This window comes from Tarenaya hassleriana, unplaced genomic scaffold (genome assembly GCF_000463585.1).
Source record: "Tarenaya hassleriana unplaced genomic scaffold, ASM46358v1 Cleome9, whole genome shotgun sequence".
NCBI classification, from domain to species: Eukaryota; Viridiplantae; Streptophyta; class Magnoliopsida; order Brassicales; family Cleomaceae; genus Tarenaya; species Tarenaya hassleriana.
Window position 1 is genome coordinate 2,527,301 of NW_010971389.1, and position 22,083 is coordinate 2,549,383.

Genomic DNA, 22,083 nt, shown 5'->3' on the forward strand with positions numbered 1-22,083 from the left:
CACGCATTTTGCGTATGGACATACACCGAATATACGAAATAATTTAATTTTGTAAAATACATTTTTGTAATAAATAAATCACTTGGGAAAACATTATATATATATATAATTGAAAACACGTCCATTTATATTTCGAAAAAATTCATTGCCTTCTATCGTGATAAATGCCATTAGATCTTATATTATGCCTAGCTTATAATAATAATAATACATGAATTGAATAATTGATTATGGCTTGTACATAAGCTTTTATTTTGAAATATAAAATAAAATACATGTTCGATCGAAGAAATTAAAAAAAAAAAGGAACAAGAGATATGTTCATCATTGTCTACAGAGTGGATATGCTCTGGGTGCCAACTTCGATATGCCATTATTCTGGTCCACCCCCTTTCCTATTAAATGTTTTCTGAGTCCATTTTTTATATATAATAGATATCGATCAAGATATTGAATTTTAAAATTACAAATGTAATTTTGATAACATGAACACAATAGAATTTAACAAATTTCGTTTTTAAATATTTTTATAATAAATACATTATTTTTATTCATGTATACATATAAATACATAGATATATTCAAATTCATTTTATTCTATTAAAATCGTTAAAAAGGCTCTAAATTAAATTTTCCAATTTTGGTATATAATATTTTTATTCAAATACATCTTGATTTAAAAAAATGGAAAAATGTGATTCAAATTTTAGTGAGCTGTCACAACTCACAACCTCACAAAGACAAGATGGGATCCATCCATCGATTTTCCGGACAACCTTTTTTGGGATGAATGATTCTGCTTTTAAAGTTTTAATCTAAGGCTATGACCATTTTCTAAAAGAATATATATACACACATATATATATATATATAATTATATATATGTATAGTCGTCGTCAATTATTAAAGAAGGCTTTTATCAAAAAAAAAAATTATTAAAGAAGGCGATCCTCTTACGTTTTGGGTTTCCACCGAATGTTTTCAGTTGATTGATGGGTTTTATATCATCGCTTCATCACGTGAAGTGGACCCATCTATTCACTTATTTCCCGCTTTAGGTTTTTTGTTTTTCTAAATTAATGTTATTCTTTTCAGTTTTTCGGTTTATATTACGAACTATATTTATTTTTAAATAAAGTTTTCTTTTATTTTTTTGTACGAATGTGATTAATCTAATTACAAAAATATTCAATACGTTTTTAGATTAAAATTGATTTGAATGAAGTTATATATTTTTATCTAAATCGTTCGATTTAGTTTTAAATATCTAAATCCAAATGTCAACCGTAAGATAGCATAATTCATAAAGATTTAGCGTTATCCATAATAAGTGGTAGTGGTGGTACCTATTTAGATGGAAATGTTAATGATGTATTACTATATAAACGGTACAAGAAAGGTTTAGATAAAAAAAAAACTAAATATTGACATCATCAATCATTATGAATTTACTTTTAAATATTTCAAATTGGCACATCTTGTTAGAAGTGAGAACCACAATAAAAAAACTAAATATTGACATCATCAATCATTATGAATTTACTTTTAAATATTTCAAATTGGCACATCTTGTTAGAAGTGAGAACCACAATGATGATGAACGAAAATCTAATTGATTTTTTTTTTTTTGGATAATGGGTATCGTACACCTAAACCCAGACTAATTTCGGGGTTAGGAATAAACTATGTGATTGGAATTACGTTTTTCTTCCCGAACTCAAGACAGAACAGACGTTTTGCATCTCCACTCCACCTGTTGAATTACCCTAAGTTTTTTCAAAATCTAATTTATTGTCGCAACACACTGCTTCAAGTACCCAAAATCTATTAGGGTTTAGAACAAGCAGAAACTCAGATAAGAAATTAAGAACAAGTAGACACATGAGCATACATGCAAAGAATCACACTCTAAATGCACAATAAAGAAAAAAGAAATATATGACAGAATTAAATCAGAACAATACGAGTGTGTGTCTGTGTGTGTGTGTAATAAAAGAGACAAGAGGCAAAAAAAAAAAATTAAATCAACAAAAGCCGAGCACGAGAGAACAGAACACTCAATCTTGAGTTGATGAGTATCTGAACTCATCAATCTCCAGACGGGTTTGTGGTTATTATGATCAGGGGAGAGGGATGACTCTAGAAACATTTTTTTGGAGGGAGGGTTTTTTCTAAAGGCCCTGTTCGATGAGGTAATCACCCAACCTCTCGACCACCATGTTGCACTGTCCCGGAGTCACTGGCTCTTCGTATACTCCGAACACCAGAGCTTGTCCCGTTTTCTTTATCGTGATTCCTCCGGATCCCTGCCAAATTCCAGAAACATTCATCAATTGCATCTATGTCAACGCAGAAATACCTTTATATGTTCTTGTTAGTTCTCAGTATGTGAGATGATGAATACATGTGCGATGGAAGAGGTTAGGCGAAGTGGGTCGAGATTAGACGTTTTTTGAATTGCAAGAATTGGATTCGGGATGAGGAAAGGGAGAATTGTGTCAATAGAGGTAAGCTTTGTTGTTACCTTCTTGCCACGGATAACAGCCCCAGGCTCGCCCTGGATGACCATGTACTTTGTGCCTCCGAGGAATAAACCTGAAGGGGCGAGGTGACCCGGCTCGTCGAAATCTTTCGTGATGCCAGTGATTTCGTCAGCTTTGAACTGTTTTACAGAGATGATATTAGCCTTTAACCAAGTGTGCAACTTTGACAATGAACGATTAATATATTCAGAGAGGCCATTAGAGTTTTATTTGAATCCAAAGATATCTCTGTGTCTACATGAGAACATGTCAGGCATGGAACATATAAAACAGACACGGTTTTGGCAAGCTTTCGCATCATATCAAAAAGAAAAAGAAATGGAATTCTCCATTGAAAAATATGGAATTGTGATTATTATCCTTTCCCTATTTCTCTCCTCATTTGCAATTAAGTTTTCATAAATTTACAACTGTTTGGACCTGGACTGACTAAACATCCGCAGGGGAAGCATTTCCCCCCGCATAATTTGGAATCACGTCCGTCAGTACATTCAAAGTAAACAGAAAATCAAAATCGCCAATTCAAACACAAAATCTCAACATGAAATCCGCGAGCATAGAGATCGACGAAGCGCTGGGGAATCGATTGATCCAACCAAAACGCGATTCGATTGCAACAACAACCTCCAGAGTCTAAACATGAACAGCAAATCGAAGGACAAAATCAAATCGGAAACGATGAACGTGAAGATATTCAAAACACATTTAAACGACGAAGAACAATGGATCACCTGTTACATTTTACAAAAATAAACAATTAATAGATCACCTGAGGGAAGTTAGCGCTCTGAGCCCAGACGCTGCCGTCATGGCCGACGATTGCGGCGGGGGGGGGGTGGTGGCCCTGGCCGTCGCCGACATCGCACATCAAATGCTCATCAACGTAGGTTTGCCACGACATCGTTCCAATCTCTTCTTCCTCCTCCTCTCCGCGTTTTTTTTTTCGAATTCTTTATTTTTTTCTGTGCGTATTATGAAAACGAGGACGAATTCGCCGTTCGATAAATAGGGAGCGAAAGCGATTCGGGTAAGAGGGAATTTGAAGCGTTGGATCGAGAAGACGGATTCTCAGCCGTCCATTTTAATTGCCCTTTTTTTTTTAATAAAAAATAGTGCTACTCACGTCTCGCCTTTGTTATAGCTTAAGATTATTGAATTGGCTGCCACGTGTCTCCGGGCCATTTGCGGATGCCTTCCTATTTATAACCAGCCGAGTTAAAGGCCACGAGGTATTTTTTCAGGCATAATAAATAAACTACACGAATTATTTGCATCTTTGAGGATCGACTTGTAATAATTCTAATAAATAAATTAAAAATGAATTAGGTTGATCAGAAATACAATCGATGTTGAGTCATTGGCCGGGGTTCGGTTTGGAATAAACCAAGACAGAGATCGGTTTGGAGATTGAACCGGACGAAACGCGGCGTTTAGAGGTGAAACGGTGCGTATTGATATCGAGACAAGGGCAAAGGACAACCCAAATGAGCCCAATTATTGATGTACTAATGTGATCAGGGCACACAAAGTACGTACGTGAGCAAGTTACTATCTAATATCCGCAATAAATGTAACACATAACCATTGTTATAAGAAAACAATTTAAAGGATATTTATTAATTGCATGCACTTGCAGGATTGTATGCATAATGTGCCAACGTATTCTCGTAAACGAGACAGGCCCATTAAGATCATCCAAATAAACAATCAACTTTTAAAATAATGCAAGTACGAATGTAAATTCCCATAAAAATAAATAAAATTACCGAAAATTCTCGTATAAATACAGATATAAGGATATGAGCGATTCAAAACTTCCGTACAAATATATATACAAGTGTTTAAAGTATTATTTATTGTCACAAAAAGAGTAGCTAGTGATATGAAACCAAAGTTGAAATATTTCTTACATCAAAAAAAAAAGTTGAAATATTTATATTTTGAAATAATGGCATTAAACAACGATTGAAATGTATATTTTGAAAATTCCTGTGAAAATCAGTTATATTTTAAAGATGCCACTATTATAATGGTAATTAGATAAAATTTTAAAAACCCAAGTCGTATATGAAATTTTTAAATCATTAGCATATTTATACATAGAAAAACAATTTATATAATTTTTTAGGTTTTTTTTTTGTAATTTGACGTATTTTATGGGATCTTTTTCTAATACAAGTAAGGGATAGGGACCCAAGTTTTTTCTTTCTACAATTCGCTCAATTTTCCAGTTAATACAAAAACACATTAATTATGTTTTCGGTCTATTGGGCAGCAAATCATGTGCCTTACCAACGCACAAAGAAAATTGTCGATATTGTTGGGGGAATCTAATTTTTTTTTAAATGAGAAAAAAAAAAGACACAAGTATAGTGTCGTGCAGGTGAGCATGACACCGATGGATTAATTAAAATCCGAGATTAAGTAATTAATGCAAATCAGTTACACTGATAAACCTGGATTAGGTGGGAGAATCCATGTGACGGCCCCGGAGATTTTGACCCGATTCGTTATCACACCTTGTCGGATGATTCATGCTGACGTCATCATTACCGTTTGTAAAATATCGAATGGATACTAGAAACGTTATTAATCTAATCAACGGTTAGTTGATTATTTAATCAGATATATCAGTAACTATAAAAAGGATACGCAGACAATATTTTTCGGCGCAAAAATAGCTCAAAATGATTGTAGCATCAACTAACATACGGCGTGAGATATTCTATATTTATTTGTAAAATATCAGATCTATATTTATTTGCGTAATATATATAATGGTAATTTTTAAGATGCTTTGCACCTTCTATATATATTATTAACTGGGAAAAAGAATCAGTGAAAATTAGAAGTAAAAATAGAGCTACAAAAATCTCATATAATATTTACAAACTTTTATGTGGTTCAACGTTTTCATTATTCAAATTTCAAATGTCATTAAAGAGCCAAAGAAATTTTCATTTTTCTAATAGTGGGGTTTTTAATTAAACATCCGCATGTATATATATGTGTATATATATATATATATATATATGAGTTTGGAGTTATATGGAACATACGTAGGATGAGGTGCAGATATAGGGCAACGGTGTTAGGTGTTGAATTAGTGAATGGTTTATCCAGAACGTAACATGGGAGATCATGTGATGAGTTGTGAGATTTGTTGTAAGATTTTGTGACATTTTATTAATTGCTTTAATAATCAATTGAATAAGTCCGTTCTAATGCTTTACCAAAAAAAAAAAAAAAGTTCGTTCCAATGTTTCTCTTTTGTTGGTTTGTTTGGAAGCATATATATAGCCACATGTTTTATTCTAATCCACATTCAAGAGTTTTATATATTTCTCAATTATATGGTTTGTGTTTGGACCATATATATTGTTTACAGATACATACATACATACAAATATATATATATATATATACACACAAAGGTGAAAAGAGGAAAAGTGAAACTAGAGAAAGGGTTTTGACCTAAGATGGAGACATTACGAAGGAATTTGCCAATGGTGATATAGGAACATGCATGCAAAGCCACCCGATGGTGATAAAGCCCCAAAAAAGGCCAAAGAAAGACAAAGACATCTATCACACATATACATATATATATATATGTATATATAGAGAGAGAGTTTTTCTAAAACAGCAAAGTCCAAAAGGGATGATAATGCAGATGGTGGACCAAAGTTTGTTTTTGCAATTCGCATGTATATTGTCGGGGAAAAAAACAATAGTCCTTCGTATAACGTGACATGATGTTTTGCAATTCTCCTGTTTCAAAATAGATATTGACAGAGACTTTAGATGTTATTTTCCATATATGTTAACATCGTTCATAAAAAAAATATTTATCGTGATAGATATAATATATTACATACTCAATTATATATATATATATTGGAACGAATACAAATTAATCCGTACATAATAGTTTTCAAAGAAAATGTTAATGCATAACAAATATATAACACTTCTCGAAACTTCTTAGCATAAATTGTTAAACGTGGAATTATTATATTCTGTATAGTTAGAATAAAACAATTCTAACAATATTCGAAATATTGTTAAAGTATTGGTAAGTCTATTTGCTCAAAATTCCTCAATCTAGATAATCTATTATATATGGATATTTCAAAATCTTTTTGTGATAAATATGTAACATAATCTAAAAACAAATGTAAACATGTTCGGAATTACGATTTCACAATAACCCATAATAAAATAGACGACCAAAATACATTAATTAGTAGAGACTAAACAAATAAATTAAAAATAATAATAATAGAAAAGGGGGGAAAAGAGAGTAGAAAAGACGACAAAATGTTCAATAAGAGAGAAGATTGATGTCCGTTCAAATATTTTAAAAGGAAAGACAATCTATTTGTTATCTACACACGTGATTGAGATACTCCGTCGAAAACATAACGAAGTTTAATATATATATATATACATGGACGAAAAAAATTGTGAAGTTTATAAACTATTTTTTTAATGAAAAGTTTATTACTCCGATTAAACATAGATTAAACCTATTTTATTTACATCAGAGTAAATTTTACAATCAAATTCTCATAACTCTTATAAAAAAAAATAGTTCTCATTACTCTTATGTCATGCCTTGAAGATTTTTCTAATGATTATATCAGGACTACTACTGATAATAACAGAGATATAAAAATATTTTAAAAAATTACGAAACTACAAAAATATTCAAAAAGATTACAATGGTATCGTAATATTTATATTTTATATTATTCATGTTTTAAATATTTATATTAATTACATAAATTATTCCATGATTATCTTTTTTATGTATAAATAATATAATCTATAATATTGAAGAATGTGAGATTTCAAATTAACTTTTGGATACAGATTAAGGCATTAGTTGGATAACCTTTTGGATACGAATTAAGGTACTTTTAAAAACAAAAAAGCTGTAAACTTAAAAGAGTTGAAAAAAACCAATGACTTTAAGTAATGTCAACCTGCTATCGTGCATTATCTTAATTAACCTTTCCGATCATTAATCTTCTCGTATAATCAAACCTACGACATTAATTACTCTGATAATGACGTATAATGTACATTTAGATAATAGTATATTCTACCCTGGTTTACATATTATTAGATCAAAAAAAAACCCTACTATTTTTCATTATTTATGAATCAAACAGCCTATATATATATTCAAAGTTCAATGTATATAGATATACATACATATATTTAAAGTGTAGCAAATCAAGCAAAGTGAGCAGATACAAGTTGGCAAATATTGTTTAGTGTCTTTTACAGGATATACGTACAGCTTATGAAGTTGGCAAACATCCACTCGATGCATATGAAGTGTCTTCATGTCCCATTTCATTTCCCTTTTTTTTTTTGTGGGTCTGTCTCTTTGCTTAGAGATCAAACAATCTCTCTCTCTCTCTCTCTCTCTCTCTCTCTCTCTCTCTCTCTCTCTCTCTCTCTCTGAAGCTCCAACATAAGACTCGTTGCTTCTCATGCACTTTTCTCTCATGGTTTTCATGCACAACGTGGACGTGGGCTCCCATATATAGATATGATTATGCATAGATATATATATATATATATATATCTATGTTCTACTTGGTAAATATGACAATAATCACTCGATTGAATGCAACATTGCAATTTTTTGGTAATATAAGACACATACATATATAGGCTTTTAGATGGGGAAAACTAACAATGCATACACACTATACAGCGCTGCCCGTGCATTGTATTGGCAATATAATGACACATATGCAACCATGAGCCGATACATTAATTAAGAGGACAACGTATTTCCGGTGTAAAAAATAAATATTTATTTTTAAAATTTTCACGTGTTGCGGTAATAATTTGGTTGGTTCCGTCGTAAAAAAAAAAACGTTCATTCTTTCTAATATCGGTGTATCTATTAAAAAAAAAACCTTTAGATTCGTCTCTACTCGCAACTTTGGTTAATATGGTGAAAATGACTGTAGTCTCCTATATGTATATATTTTTATTAAAATTGTTATCTTAGATGCGATTAGAGACATGATTTATACTTATTTTCACGCAGTATATATACATTAACTATAATCCATTGTAACGTGTGTTTGGAGATTCATAACATAGTATACAACGAAAATGGCATATTAAATTATATAAAGGGATTTAAAACCCATTATATGGTCAACCAACACACTCCATTAATTAATGACCCAAACTATTTGCAGTTAGACTTAGAGAAGTAAAAGCTGCGAAAATTCATTTCCATTGTTATAAATTCTAAGTGGATGAATCCATCTGCATATACCTTCAACTTGGAATCTTTTGGAAAAACGAGAAAAATGTTATACATCAGTTATATAACCCATGTTGGTACAATTTCCCTAAATAGATAATTATAATTTACATTAGACCATGAAAATGTAGCCCGATTCAATCTGCTAAAATCTATAGTAAATTCGATATCTACGTGTTTTTTTTATTATTATTCAGTATGATTAATTTGGTCGATTTAATACGCTTTCACTTTGATTAGTGATCTCTAATTCAATAACGTAATTTTGCAAGAGTTGAGCAGAAAGAGTTTTTTTCTGAAGTAATTATAAAAAATGAAACCACAATAAATAAAACAGTTAATCTATTTTATTAAAAAAAAAGGTATGATAATATATTATTTAATAGGGGCATTATCAAAAATACCCTTAAAATGCTACTTCTACTTCAAGACCTACCCTGGTCACATGTGACCAATGTGACCGAAATATAGTATAGTCACATTTTGATTTTTATCGATTATAACGTTAAATTTATGGTGATCACACTAATTCATTATGTTCATACCTTGTATATCTTACTAATCATTTGATTAAAACATCATAAATTTAACGTTATGAACAATAAGATCAATATGTGACCACACTATATTTCGGTCATATTGATCACATGGTCACATGGTCACAAGAATAGGTGTTGAAGTTGAAGTAGCATTTTAAGGGTATTTTTGATATAATGCCTTTAATATGTGTATGCAGTCAAATGGTACCAACCAGCAGTTAGTGCCGTCAAAGAAACAAAAGGAATCCGAAGCGGCGAAGGGATCGAGCAGAAAACGACAAATACGCCAGCGAACGCCACGTCGCTCTCCTCCTCTCACGCCGTTACCCTCACGGACCTCATTTTATTTATTTATTTGTTTGTTTAATTCAGGCCCAGTGAGCCAAAATTACTGTAATGCCCCCACTAACAACTAAGCACAGCTGGTTTGGGCCCCACGTGAACGCCTTCATGCAAACTTATCGTCTGCTCTGTTTTTTGAATTTATGATTGTGCCAAAACAAAATGCATTTATAACTATTAAAAAGTATCATAAAGATGTGTTATACATTAAATTGATAAATAAAACTAAAATTTACTGTTCAAATGTTGGGATCCTAAGAATCTATTTTTTTTTTTAAATACATTTACATTGATTAAAATTTTGATATCATATGCTGAAGTTACAAATTTCACTGCAAGTAAACAATGAAACTATTTGGAAAAAAAAAACTACCGTAACCGTGAAGAGATTAAATTTCAAAATACTCAATGCCCAAAATACTAAATTTTAAAAAATAAGGGTTTTTATAATCATAAAATATCCAACATATTAATGACTCATGATAGCATTAGTGCTTCAAAAAAAACTTAAAACAATTTTTTATCATTTATGATTTGTTAATTTTGCAGCCGAATTTGCCGCGAAAAGTAAATACAATATTATAAAAAAAAAGTTACAGAAGCCGGGCCCCACTTCCCATGTTGCTACAAAAACGAAACCAGGGAGCAGAAGAAGAAGAAGACGAAGACGACGACACATCCTCGTTCATGAAGATCAATTGATTCCTGCTTCTTCACACCCTAATCTCTCTCTCTCTCTCTCTCTCTCTCTCTCTCTTGCATACTCACAGATTCCAAATTTCGAAGAAGAAGAAGAAGAAGAAGAAATCGACGGAGTTGCGATGGACCCTTGCCCATTTGTACGGCTCACCGTTGATTCTCTGGCGCTAAAGCTGCCGGAGACGGCCAGTAACAAACCATCCGGCGGTGGAGTACACCCTTCGGCGACGCCGTGCTACTGCAAGCTCCGGATCAAGCACTTTCCCTCCCAGACAGCCCTTCTCCCACTCTCCTCCTCCTCTTCTCCGCCGGAATCCGCCGCATCGTCGCCGGGGTTCCACCTCGACGCCGAAGCTCTCCGGAGGATATCCGGCAAGAAGATCCCCCTCCGCGTGTCGGTCTACGCCGGTCGGATGGGCCGCACGTGCGGCGTAGCCTCTGGGAAGCTCCTCGGACGCGTCGATGTGGCCGTGGATCTCGCAGCGGCGATCGCTAGAACCGTCGTGTTCCACAGCGGATGGAAGAAGCTCGGCGGAGATGGAGAGAAGGAGAAACCATCAGCGAGGCTTCACCTGGTGGTTAAGGCCGAACCTGACCCCAGGTTTGTGTTCCAATTCGGCGGCGAACCGGAGTGTAGTCCGGTGGTTTTCCAGATTCAGGGGAATATCAGACAACCTGTGTTTAGCTGCAAGTTTAGCGCCGACCGTAACGGAAGATCTCGGTAAGATTCTTCTCGCCGACATTTTGGGTTTCTTGTTTCTGAGTTCATCGTCAGTTGGTATTGAGTTGAATTCACTGATCTACGCCATAATTATAAACAATCTGAGTATGAACACCGTATACCATATTAGTTCTGAGTATGATCTCTTCTGCTGCTGAACTAAACTGTCTTTTTGGAACTGCTCTGTTTGGCTAATTAAGAATTTACTCAAAAAGTTTGGATCTTTGGCATGCACCTTACTAATCCATCTACTCGTTCGATATGGGATCGCAATCAAAGATTCTGATTTTAGAACCAAACCACCAAATTAATGTGGTATGTAGTTGGAGTTTCTCTGCGTTCTATCAGTCTGTTTACAGATTTGTGATGAGGCTTTGGTACTTTTTTCTTGCAGATCTCTACCCTCAGGTTTCACATACAGCAGCCGAGGGTGGATCACGAGAACACTATCGGGAGAAACTCGGGAGAAGAAACAAGCAAAGGAGCGAAAAGGATGGATGATAACGATCCACGATCTCTCTGGCTCACCTGTAGCGGCAGCGTCAATGATCACTCCTTTTGTACCTTCACCAGGCTCGGACCGTGTCTCTCGTTCTAACCCAGGAGCCTGGCTGATCCTTAGGCCACACGGTAACTCAGTCAGCAGCTGGAAGCCATGGGGCCGCCTCGAGGCTTGGCGCGAACGAGGTGCCATTGATGGCCTAGGTTACAGTTTCGAGCTTGTACGAGACAACACTACAACCACTCGCATCCCAATTGCAGAAGGTAACCATCACATATAATCTTGTCTTGTTCCATATGCGATCCCAAATCTCAGCACGACCAAACCCTAAACAGGAACAATGAGCGTGAAGAGAGGAGGAAAGTTCAGCATAGACAGCAAACTGACGAGAGAGATACAAAGATCATCGCCGGTGAAAGGGTTCGTGATGGGATCGAGCGTGGAAGGGGAAGGGAAAGTGAGCAAGCCGGTAGTAGAGGTGGGAGCTCAGCACGTGACGTGCATGGCCGACGCTGCTCTGTTCGTGGCTCTGTCCGCAGCCGTTGACCTCAGCATGGACGCTTGTCAGCTCTTCTCTCGCAAACTCAGGAAAGAGCTTTGCCACGATGAACACTGCTCTCTTTCTTGAACACCAAGAACCCATGACGGAGACAAGAACTTATACCGACCGGTTATGACTGACTATGTTTCAGGATGATTTCGGTTTTTGGATTGTGCTTTTTTTTCCCCCCATTTCAGGTAATTCGTTGATTGGTTTGTTAATACGTTGAGGGTTTTGATTTCGATGAGAAAATTGTACAGACAACGGTCTAGTGTTGTTTGTATTTATTCATTTATTTTCATTCTTTCCCTGTTTTTATGGTAAATGGTATAATAAATTATATATATGTATATGATGATGAGCATTTTCATTTAAATTTTTATTTTGGATTTTTTATAGTGATAATTAGATTATAATCCGAATACATTTCTGGTATTCTATATGTCCATGTTTGATATTGTGTATCATAGTATAGATTTTTTGTCAATTTTACTATTAAATTATCTAAATACATCAAAATTAAAATGCTTTGTGAATATTCTTCCTTAGCCTGAAATTAAAGTAAGCACTTTTTTCCATTGCAGCAAGCTGTTCTTGTAAATATTGGGCCAAACTGATAATATGATAATTGAACCATTATGAGGCCGAGCGTGTATAACTTGGATGTGTCGTATGTTTGGACCTTTCCAAAGCCCAGAAAGCAAATCAGTCTTGGGCTTAGAGACGTGGGCCCCCTTTAGCGATGTAAAATGTTAAGAGAATGCAATAAAATTTTATTTCACGACCCGACGAAAGACCTTATTGCTAATCAAATTAATCCTCAATAATATACCATAGTTTGCATAATTCCATGGTCTCGAATTTGTTTTATCATATGACGAGACACAATTTTGAATGTATATATATATATATATATATAGACGTATAATCGAAGGGCTTATATATTAACGATTGATTCTCGAGTTTGAAAGAGGTTGCTCTTTGGGTGTCCGTAGAGCCATGGAATATATTTCTTCCATATCATTTATGGTGATTTTTACAATATATTGCTCATCTAGGTGGAGCTGCTTTTTGAATTGGTTTATACATATAGAAAAAAATAAGTGCTAGTGGATTTCTATTTTATGCAAAATGAATTGATTTTATAAAAAAAAAAACATGAAAACGATGAGGAATCTTAATTTTGTTTTATATATGAGATTTTCTTGTCGAGAAAATCTCCATAATTATAATGTATAGTTTAAATGATTTCGTACGTTCTAAGAATCCAATGCAAGTGAAATTCTCCTTCCAATATCATATGTTCATACAAAAGTAGTAATATGTATACCAACAAAATACATATAATAAATATTAAAAATAATAATGGTAATAAACAAGGGGATGTGGTTAGAGAGATTTCGAGGAAATACGAGTTTAAAATTATTTAATGGAAGGTTAGATTTATAAAAGAGAGAAAGCAAATAAATATATAAGAAGTAAAGGTGGCTCTTGTCTGTTTGCTCCTTTATTCGATTATTTTCAGAACCTACCGTGCAAAAGCTCTCATCTCTCCCCCATGTTGATTTTGCTTTAGTACCCTCTCCCCCAATGTCCCATGAACTCAAACATTTACTCTCTCTCTCTCATTTCAACCTTTAACATTCATTTGGTAAAGGCAAATTTGTGAAAATATTATATATATATATATATGTATATACACATACTAGTACATGAAAGATTTCAAAAACATTTTACATATATATCTTTAAATTGTAACAAATAATAGATGGGTTAAGAGCTCTTTTGGTGATGCCAAAAGAAAGTGGAATATATATACACACACACACATGAGTATGGACAAAAAACCAAAGAGACCGAGCAAAAAAAAAAAAGAACAGTAGACAGTGGTTTTGCTAGGTGACGTTACTGCTTATTCTGTTGGTATAGATTCCATTATTCCATATTCAACAAAAATTTCAATTCAAATCTGACCGAACACGAACCAAACTTCGGTCGCTTCCCTCCTCCGTTGCTTCAAACCAACCAACACCCACTTCCAATTTAATTTATGTATCTCTTACATATATATACATATTGTATATTTGCAAAACTAGAAAAATGTTTACTTTTTATTTGATTCCAACATTTCAAACGCCGAAGAGTAAATACATTATATGTCGATTGACTTGTGGTAGAGAAACGATTACTTTATTATTATTATTATTTATGGTGGCTAGTGCAAATCATAAGCATGACTTGCATTTGTTAGAGATCATACATTAAATTTTGATGATTTACATCATAAATCAATGATATTTTATCACCATTTTTCAAAAACATGTTTAAATGACATCATACGTCGTTAGAAGAAAGGAATTATTGGAATAATTAGGGTTTTCATGCAGACCCAAGTGCTAAAGAAGAACATAATTACTATTCATCCAAAAAGCAAATAAAAAAAAAGCGGGAGAAAAGTAGCGAAAGATAGTAGTAAAAAAGATTAAATCTTTAACATCTATTATAACCGACAACAAGATGATGTGTAAAATATGCAAATCAAAGGAATTATACTTCAGACATGAAAACAACTCGACGCAATGAAGAAAAGAATTGCTTAATTGTAATATTCGTGAGTACAAAGGTGATGTATACGCATATACATATATGTATATTATATATCTAATTATATAAGGTACTGTTGATAATTTTCATGCAAAGATGTTGGGATGGCTTTGAGCTTCTTTGGTTCTCCCTTCCACTTTGTCTATAGGAATATAAACAGCTTTTCCCATACTTCTTTTTCTCCTCTTTCCTCTCTCTCTCTCTCTCTCTCTCTCTCTCTCTCTCTCTCTCTCTCCCCGACCGGACAAGATTGATGCGAGTGTGGGATATTCCATAATAGACCGGATCGCCGTATGATTTCTCCAAACCCCCGTTTCCAAAAGACACAATTTTCGTGGATGATATAGTGATGATAATGATCATCATCATCATGCCAATGATATATGATGATGCAACATCTTTTTCACTTTTGTTTTGTTGTCATGGATTGAAAATGGCATACCTACCCATGATGATCTTGGTTGTCAGAGTCCGGGGCCGGCCAAAAGGACGAATACTTCAACCACTCGGCTTCTTGTGGGGTTTCCATTGATGAGTCCTGCTAAAACAAAGTGAAAAGTATGCATCTCAATTATATGCATTTATATACATGCATATATGACCACATATCATAGATATTTTTAAAATAATTGAGAATCTCTGTGAATTCGATTGAGGTTTTGACGGATTAAAAAGAACTTGGACGTGCTTTCCCCCACACAAAAGCAATGAAATCTACTTATGTCTCGCGAGGGACTACGCATGAAAAAAGATCATATAATATACAATACAATACCATCATTCCCTTCTCTTAACTTATAAAGCGAAGAAAACCATCGCCCACTTCATAAGGACATGTGCCCAAACTAAAGTCATGCATATATATATATAGATTTATATATGTTAACTATTTTTTTAAAGAAAACTAATTTGTAGATCGAATATTAAGATTTCAATGTATTTTATTTAAATCCATGTAAGATATTCTTGGATGCTCTTCTTGACTAGCCCTATGTATGGGGGAAAAGAAGTTTTCTCTCACTTCCCTTCCTTTTCTTTTGGTTTTCCTTACAGTCAAATTAAACTTAAAAAATACCGCGAAGTCTTAGAAATTTAAATAGAAAAGAAAAATAAAAGAATCTGACAAAATTTCTAATAGAATAATTTAGTTGTAAAAAGCAGACTATCATGAAAGCAACACCACTCTTTCTTCTTCTTCCTTTTTTTTTCTTTCTGATTTTGTTTTCTTAACACTGTTTTAACTCTTTCCCATTAAGTAAAAAGACACAAAAAAAAAAGAAAAAAAAAAGAAAAAGGGTATTTATTTTATTCCCCACTTTCATTCAAATTATAAACTCATATATACCCAATATTTTAATAACTTATGTATCCATTTAATAAGGTGCATTTTATCTTCCATATATGTAAAAATTGTTTAGTACTAAAAAATTACAAAACGATACTTCGCTACACCCATTAAGTAAAGAGACACAAAAAAAAAAGAAAAAAAAAAGAAAAAGGGAATTTATTTTATTCCCCACTTTCATTCAAATTATAAACTCATATATACCCAATATTTTAATAACTTATGTATCCATTTAATAAGGTGCATTTTATCTTCCATATATGTAAAAATTGTTTAGTACTAAAAAATTACAAAACGATACTTCGCTACATTAATATATGACTAAAAATGCGGTATAAATTACCAGTTTCAGTAGCCATTTGGAAACCCTAATAAATTCGGTACGTAAATAATAAATAATATCGATATTTTTTTTTCACCAAGAAAAGATAGATCATTTCTGGAATCTTTTTGAAAATGCGTGTAATCCAATGACCGAGTTTTTAACTTTCATAGTGAGACTAACACAATTGTCTTACAATTTCAAATAAAAATTTAGACAGGCCACTTTCTTTTCACAATTTCAGAAAAATTCATATTAGTTTTATAAAATTAACACAAAACTTCCATGCGTAAAAAATAGATACCTTTGTAGTGCCTTTTTATTTTAGTTTTTATTTATTTTTTTTTAAAAAAAATTCTTTGAAAATGGGGAGGCAAAAGGGGAATTCATGAAATTCAGAGTAAAAAAAAAAAAGGAATGATGAATGAACTTACATCTTTTACATGATGATGAGAAGCAGAGGAAGAGCATCCCATTATGAGTTCCTCCAATCCGGACGTTGACCTCCCTCCCATCTTCCCATGATGTTGCTGCTGATCATGTTCTTCTTGTGTCTGAATCCAAAATTCGGTCAATAACACACACACACAAAAAAAACAAATTTTTATTATTATCGCATATATATATATATATATATATATTAGATTCAAGAAAAAAACAAAACATTATCCATTGTCAAACCAAAAATCATATTGTCTCTTCATGAGAAAGGACAAGCAGTTTACTACTTGTTCTCGGGTTGGCTGACACTAAAAGTGCCCCCAGCTTTTGTTGGCTTGTTGGTTAGTCACGTTTCTGAAAATCATGACCAGGCGTCATCATTTGATTTTTTTTTCTCCCCCTAAACAGGACCATGATCTTTGTAATAACCCGTTCTTTTTTTGTCTTTTTATTGTTTTTTTTTTCTGCATGCTCGTGGTGGGAGCTTCATCATTAGTTTCTTAACCAAGCCACATGCATGCAAATGCAAATACCCTTTTAAACCCTAATATGGAAACCACAATAAAGTAAGACAATAACTTCGGTTATCCAATCGGTTATAATATTAATCTAAGATTTTTTTTTTTGCAGACATGAATTGAGGAGAAATTCGGTCTGCTAGCTCTATATTACCTGAAAAGTTTCATTCGAGAGCAAGATTCTAGGGATATGGTAAGGACTCTCCTCGACGATGTTGATGGAAGTATGGTGCAGTGAAGAAGATGGAGAGATGATGGTGGATACTACTGGATGAGTAGGCTGGCTAATGTGGAATGCAGCAGCAGCACTGGCCACTACTTGATGTCGATGTTGATGTTGATGATGATCATGTGCAATGTGATGTGATGACGATGACGATGATCCATGATGATGATGATGATGATGTTGCTCAGGCACGTCATCGCAAGTGGCATGCGTAGGGGCTTCCCTTCCCACCTGAAAACACCAAAAGTTCATCCACATTTAGCAGTTTCTTGCTAACGCTTCTGCCTTATCCACATTCAGTCATATATGGTTTGGACATTGTTTTCTAAATTTATTATTTTTCGGGTAAAACTATGCCATATCGTTAGTTAAAAAATGATAATCAAGAAAGGACCAAATTAAAAGGGGATAGAATAGTTCTCATTTCGTGTAATGCGAGCCAAGAGAATATCCAAAAGTAACCCCTCGCCATCTTCTTCACGACGGTTCCTAGTCGTTTTCACTTTTACCCCATGTGAGAGACATGGCAACAGACAAGTTAAATGGATTCGAACCCAATTTATCCCAAGGTAAAAAAATATTTTACAACTGTTAGAGATCCCCTAAACATGATCTGAACAGTTATTTCGTCGTTTTGTATCATGAGAATAGATATCAAACGGAAGGAATATACAAAAATAAAAGAGATTAGTGACACATACCTCGTCAAAACTCTTCCTAAAGGGGACAAAGCCGAGTTGATCCATGGAGTAACTGGGAAGGCCAGCAGCAGCCGTGGCAACATGATGAGGTGTAGCGATTTCAGCGGACCGACCCATCTGAGGATTAACAGTAACAACCTCCCTAGAAGAACAACTTCCACTAGTTCCACTGTGATCTCTCCTTATGGCAGTAGCGCCGGCATGTTCGGTGCTGCTTCCTTCTCCGGCGACGTTCAAGCTTTTCTCCGACGACCAGTTGCATTGTCTAGGCTGCGTTTGGTAGAAGATCTTTGACACGACGAGCTCTCCTTCTCTCTCTTCCTCGTGTGTCCCTAGATGGTACTGATGCATCACCCAGTTGGTCTTCTCGGGTTTCCGGTTTTTTCCAAAGTTGGTGTAGAGAACCAAGATCTTCTTACAACCCTTTTGCTTGCCGTTAATCATGACCGGTCTTGTCTTGCCAGTCTTGTGCCACCTTGTCTCTCCCGATCCTTGTATGTCGCATTCGTTTTGGATCTTTCTCCGTTTTCTTGTCCCCGTTGTGTACGCCTTTGACGGCCTGTGGAAGAAATGTCTGCTCAACCCGTCTCTCGTCACTCCTACCAAATAAAACCCAGAATAAGAAGAAAAAGGACACATCTTTTTTAGTTTCTTGTCTACCCAAAAAATAAAAAAGATTCAAACTTTGGTATGACCCAATGTTTTCCATAAACTCCATATGATATTATATATTAATAAAAGATACAAGCATGTGATATTTTGTGCCTGTTTAGTGCCTTTAGCCTATCCATTTAATTAAGCATGGACTGCATGGATGGTCGAAGAACGTGATGACATATATACATACATATGCGTGTGTGAGTGTGTGTATATATGTGTACCGGGGAGTTTCTCGGGATGGGTGTAACAAATGCCGTCTTCGCCTTCAATGGTGGGGATGAATTCGTCAATGAGAGGGTGGGACTTCGTGTCTTTAGCCAAGACTTTGGCTCCGAGATGTTCTATCAGTTCTTGATCCGTCGGGTCAAATTTCACCCCAGCCGGTAAACCAACCCAATCCTTATCATCATACGTTTCAAATTGATCCAGAAAATAAAAATAAAGGATAATTAATAAAAGAAGCAGAGATTAAGGAAAAAAGGAGAGGAATATAAACCGGAAAAGGGAACACATGTAAGCACGTATATACATAAATATATACACACGCGTATATAGACGCTTTTAGAACTGGATTTGAATTCCAGCTTCGCGAGAGAATAAAACATCGGGCATCATTCTTGATGTTCTCCATTGATTCTTTTATTCTTCTTTTAAAAAATGTTTTCTTAGTGACCTAAAACAAATTTAAAAAGAAAGTAAAACTCAATTTAAAAAAAAAATGAAAGAAAATAATAAGAAAGAATATTACCGGTTTGCCATCGAGCTTGTGGCCGCAACTAGGGCACTTCTTGGATCCACAAAGCTGGTGTTCTTCGATCTTGGCATCGAGATCCGACCCGGTGACCGGACCCGGATTGCTCTTGTTCATGATCGATCGAACCCCCAATTTCTTGTTGATTTCTGAAAGATATTTGTCTGTTTATGTTATCCCGTGCGCTAGATGAGATCGTGGTCTCGATTTCGGTCTTCTTGTTGGTACTGTGGAGATAATAAAGCGCTTCTTCTGATCATATCCTGTCGAGATTTCGAAACTAACCTCTCTCTCTCTCTCTCTCTCTACATGACAGAAACCATTTGATGAGACAAAGACAAAAGAGGGGTTTGAAATATCTAAAAGAGACAATAACAAGACATGTAAGAAGAAAGAGAATTGTTGGGTTTCGAGAATAAGCCTCAAAATATGCTAAAAGAACAAACTTGATCTGTCAATAAATCTCAGACACACTGAAATCAGGAAACAGAGGACCAGAAAGAGAGGGAGTGCAAATCAAGAACCAGACAAAGAAGAAGAAGGAAGAAGAAGAGACGGCAAGAGTTGGATGTGAAGCTATAAATTAATAAACATAGGATTTTGGAATGCTAAATCTCTCTCTCTCTCTCTCTCTCTCTCTCTCAACTTTAACTGAAGAAGCGAGAGAGAAAAAGGAAAAGGTGAGCCTGAAACCATCCACTGACCGCCTGTGTGCCTTTGCTGATTTAAGAAGCCGCTGTGTCTCTCTGAGGCGGTTTCTGCCTCACTCACAAAATTGTAAATTATAATATTTATTATATTATGTTATTTCCATATATATATATATATATATCACATAGAAAAATATATTAAAACCCTTACTTTGTTATATACACTTGTAGCTGCAAATGCGTAGATATGCGCACACTTGTATGTGTACGTCCCTGTATATATGTACGTTTGTGGTCAGTGTATGCGTATGTATATGGAAAACCTTCTATGCATACATTGAGATATACGTGTATGTATGCATGTGGATCCGTATACTATGCAGGTGGGACATACCTTCTACATTTTTTTTACTTTTCTTTTCCTTTTCTTTTTCGATAGAATACCTATTATATTCCTTATAACATATGCATGTAATTTTTTTTTGATAAACTAAAATTAAGGCATTAAATATATGTATAGACAGAAGTTTAAATTTCTAGACGATTCATAAATACTTTAAATAACACATAAATGCAGACGTTGATACACACACACACACACACACTCGAGTAATTTGAATTTTGCTTTACATATGTATCATTACTTGTTGATTTTTTTTAAATATCGGTGTTTATAATATGCAGACGTAAATACATTATCCCAAACCAATAATTAAATGAATACTTTGATTTATACAATATATTAGCGTAGAGTATATTATAAACAAGATTAAGAAACATTGTTCAGAGCGATATAAAGAAAAAGGAGGAGGGGAAAAAAAAAAGATGATAAGAACTCACATGGGTATCGAGCTGGAGAGGTGATTTCATGATTCTTTTGGTATTCAATATGTTTTTCTTTCCCTCTCCTCCTTCCTTTGAGAGAGAAAGAAATTAAGAGGTTGCTTGATTAGTAAGGCAACTTGAGCAGTCCTCATCATATATCATATGGACCCCACCAACCCTCTTATATACGTTTTATATTTATATACACACCGTATGTATTGTTGTATTTCACACATATACATACATATATACTCTTTTGTTTAGCACACATCAAGATTAGGCAGAATTAATATCTACCCTCTTTTATATATCAATAGCTGTGAATAAAATTGTCTAAAGTATTTTCCATAATCAAAAGATATGATAATAAATATTTATTAATATCAACTATAACCCTTTTCTTTTCTTTATTGTAGTTGTAACTAGGGATGACCATTACTGTTATTAACCAAATAATCGAATCGAATCGAACCGAATAAGATATAACCGTAACCGAATTGAATCCGATATAAAAATTGAACGCTTATGATTTTTTAATCACGAAAAAATCAAAACCAAACTAAATCGGACCGATTAAAAAACTAACCGAAAAAACCGTTAATTTCTTTGAAAAACTAATCCGAACCGAATTGAACCGAAGTTTATATAAAAACCAAATGGTTATATTTTTTTATAATCGAAATAACCGAACCCGAATATAATCGAAGTGAACCCGAAGTGAAATCCAAAATGTCCACTCCTAGTTGTAATTTGTAAATTCTTTTATGGTAAAGAAGCAAGATGGGACTATATCTTAAAAGATATATGATTAATAACTTTTATTGATATAGACGAAAACGAAATTTCATAGCATAT

The 22,083-nt window shown here is 34.1% G+C and overlaps 3 protein-coding genes across 4 annotated transcripts; 1 reads left to right on the top strand and 2 right to left on the bottom strand.

Moving 5' to 3' along the window:
* Positions 1-1,808: 1,808 nt before the first annotated feature.
* On the bottom strand, positions 1,809-3,528 carry LOC104803995 (profilin-4-like). Its single transcript, XM_010528117.2, has 3 exons — positions 3,313-3,528; positions 2,525-2,662; positions 1,809-2,306 (listed from the first exon to the last, which is right to left on the bottom strand). Exons 1-3 carry the CDS (start codon positions 3,442-3,444, stop codon positions 2,172-2,174), a joined length of 405 nt encoding a protein of 134 aa, XP_010526419.1. The 5' UTR covers positions 3,445-3,528; the 3' UTR covers positions 1,809-2,171.
* A 6,845-nt stretch (positions 3,529-10,373) lies between these two features.
* Positions 10,374-12,537, top strand: LOC104803996. Its single transcript, XM_010528118.2, has 3 exons — positions 10,374-11,142; positions 11,537-11,907; positions 11,980-12,537. Exons 1-3 carry the CDS (start codon positions 10,544-10,546, stop codon positions 12,270-12,272), a joined length of 1,263 nt encoding a protein of 420 aa, XP_010526420.1. The 5' UTR covers positions 10,374-10,543; the 3' UTR covers positions 12,273-12,537.
* Positions 12,538-14,689: 2,152 nt separating this feature from the next.
* Positions 14,690-20,406, bottom strand: LOC104803997. 2 transcript variants are annotated; one of them, XM_010528120.1, is made up of 6 exons: positions 19,751-20,406; positions 19,224-19,401; positions 18,343-18,941; positions 17,570-17,872; positions 16,891-17,010; positions 14,690-15,327 (listed from the first exon to the last, which is right to left on the bottom strand). In XM_010528120.1, exons 1-6 carry the CDS (start codon positions 19,868-19,870, stop codon positions 15,232-15,234), a joined length of 1,416 nt encoding a protein of 471 aa, XP_010526422.1. In that variant the 5' UTR covers positions 19,871-20,406; the 3' UTR covers positions 14,690-15,231. The 2 variants fall into 2 exon arrangements, with proteins under 2 accessions (XP_010526422.1, XP_010526421.1); XM_010528119.1 differs by having other exon boundaries at positions 14,690-15,330.
* Positions 20,407-22,083: the final 1,677 nt, after the last annotated feature.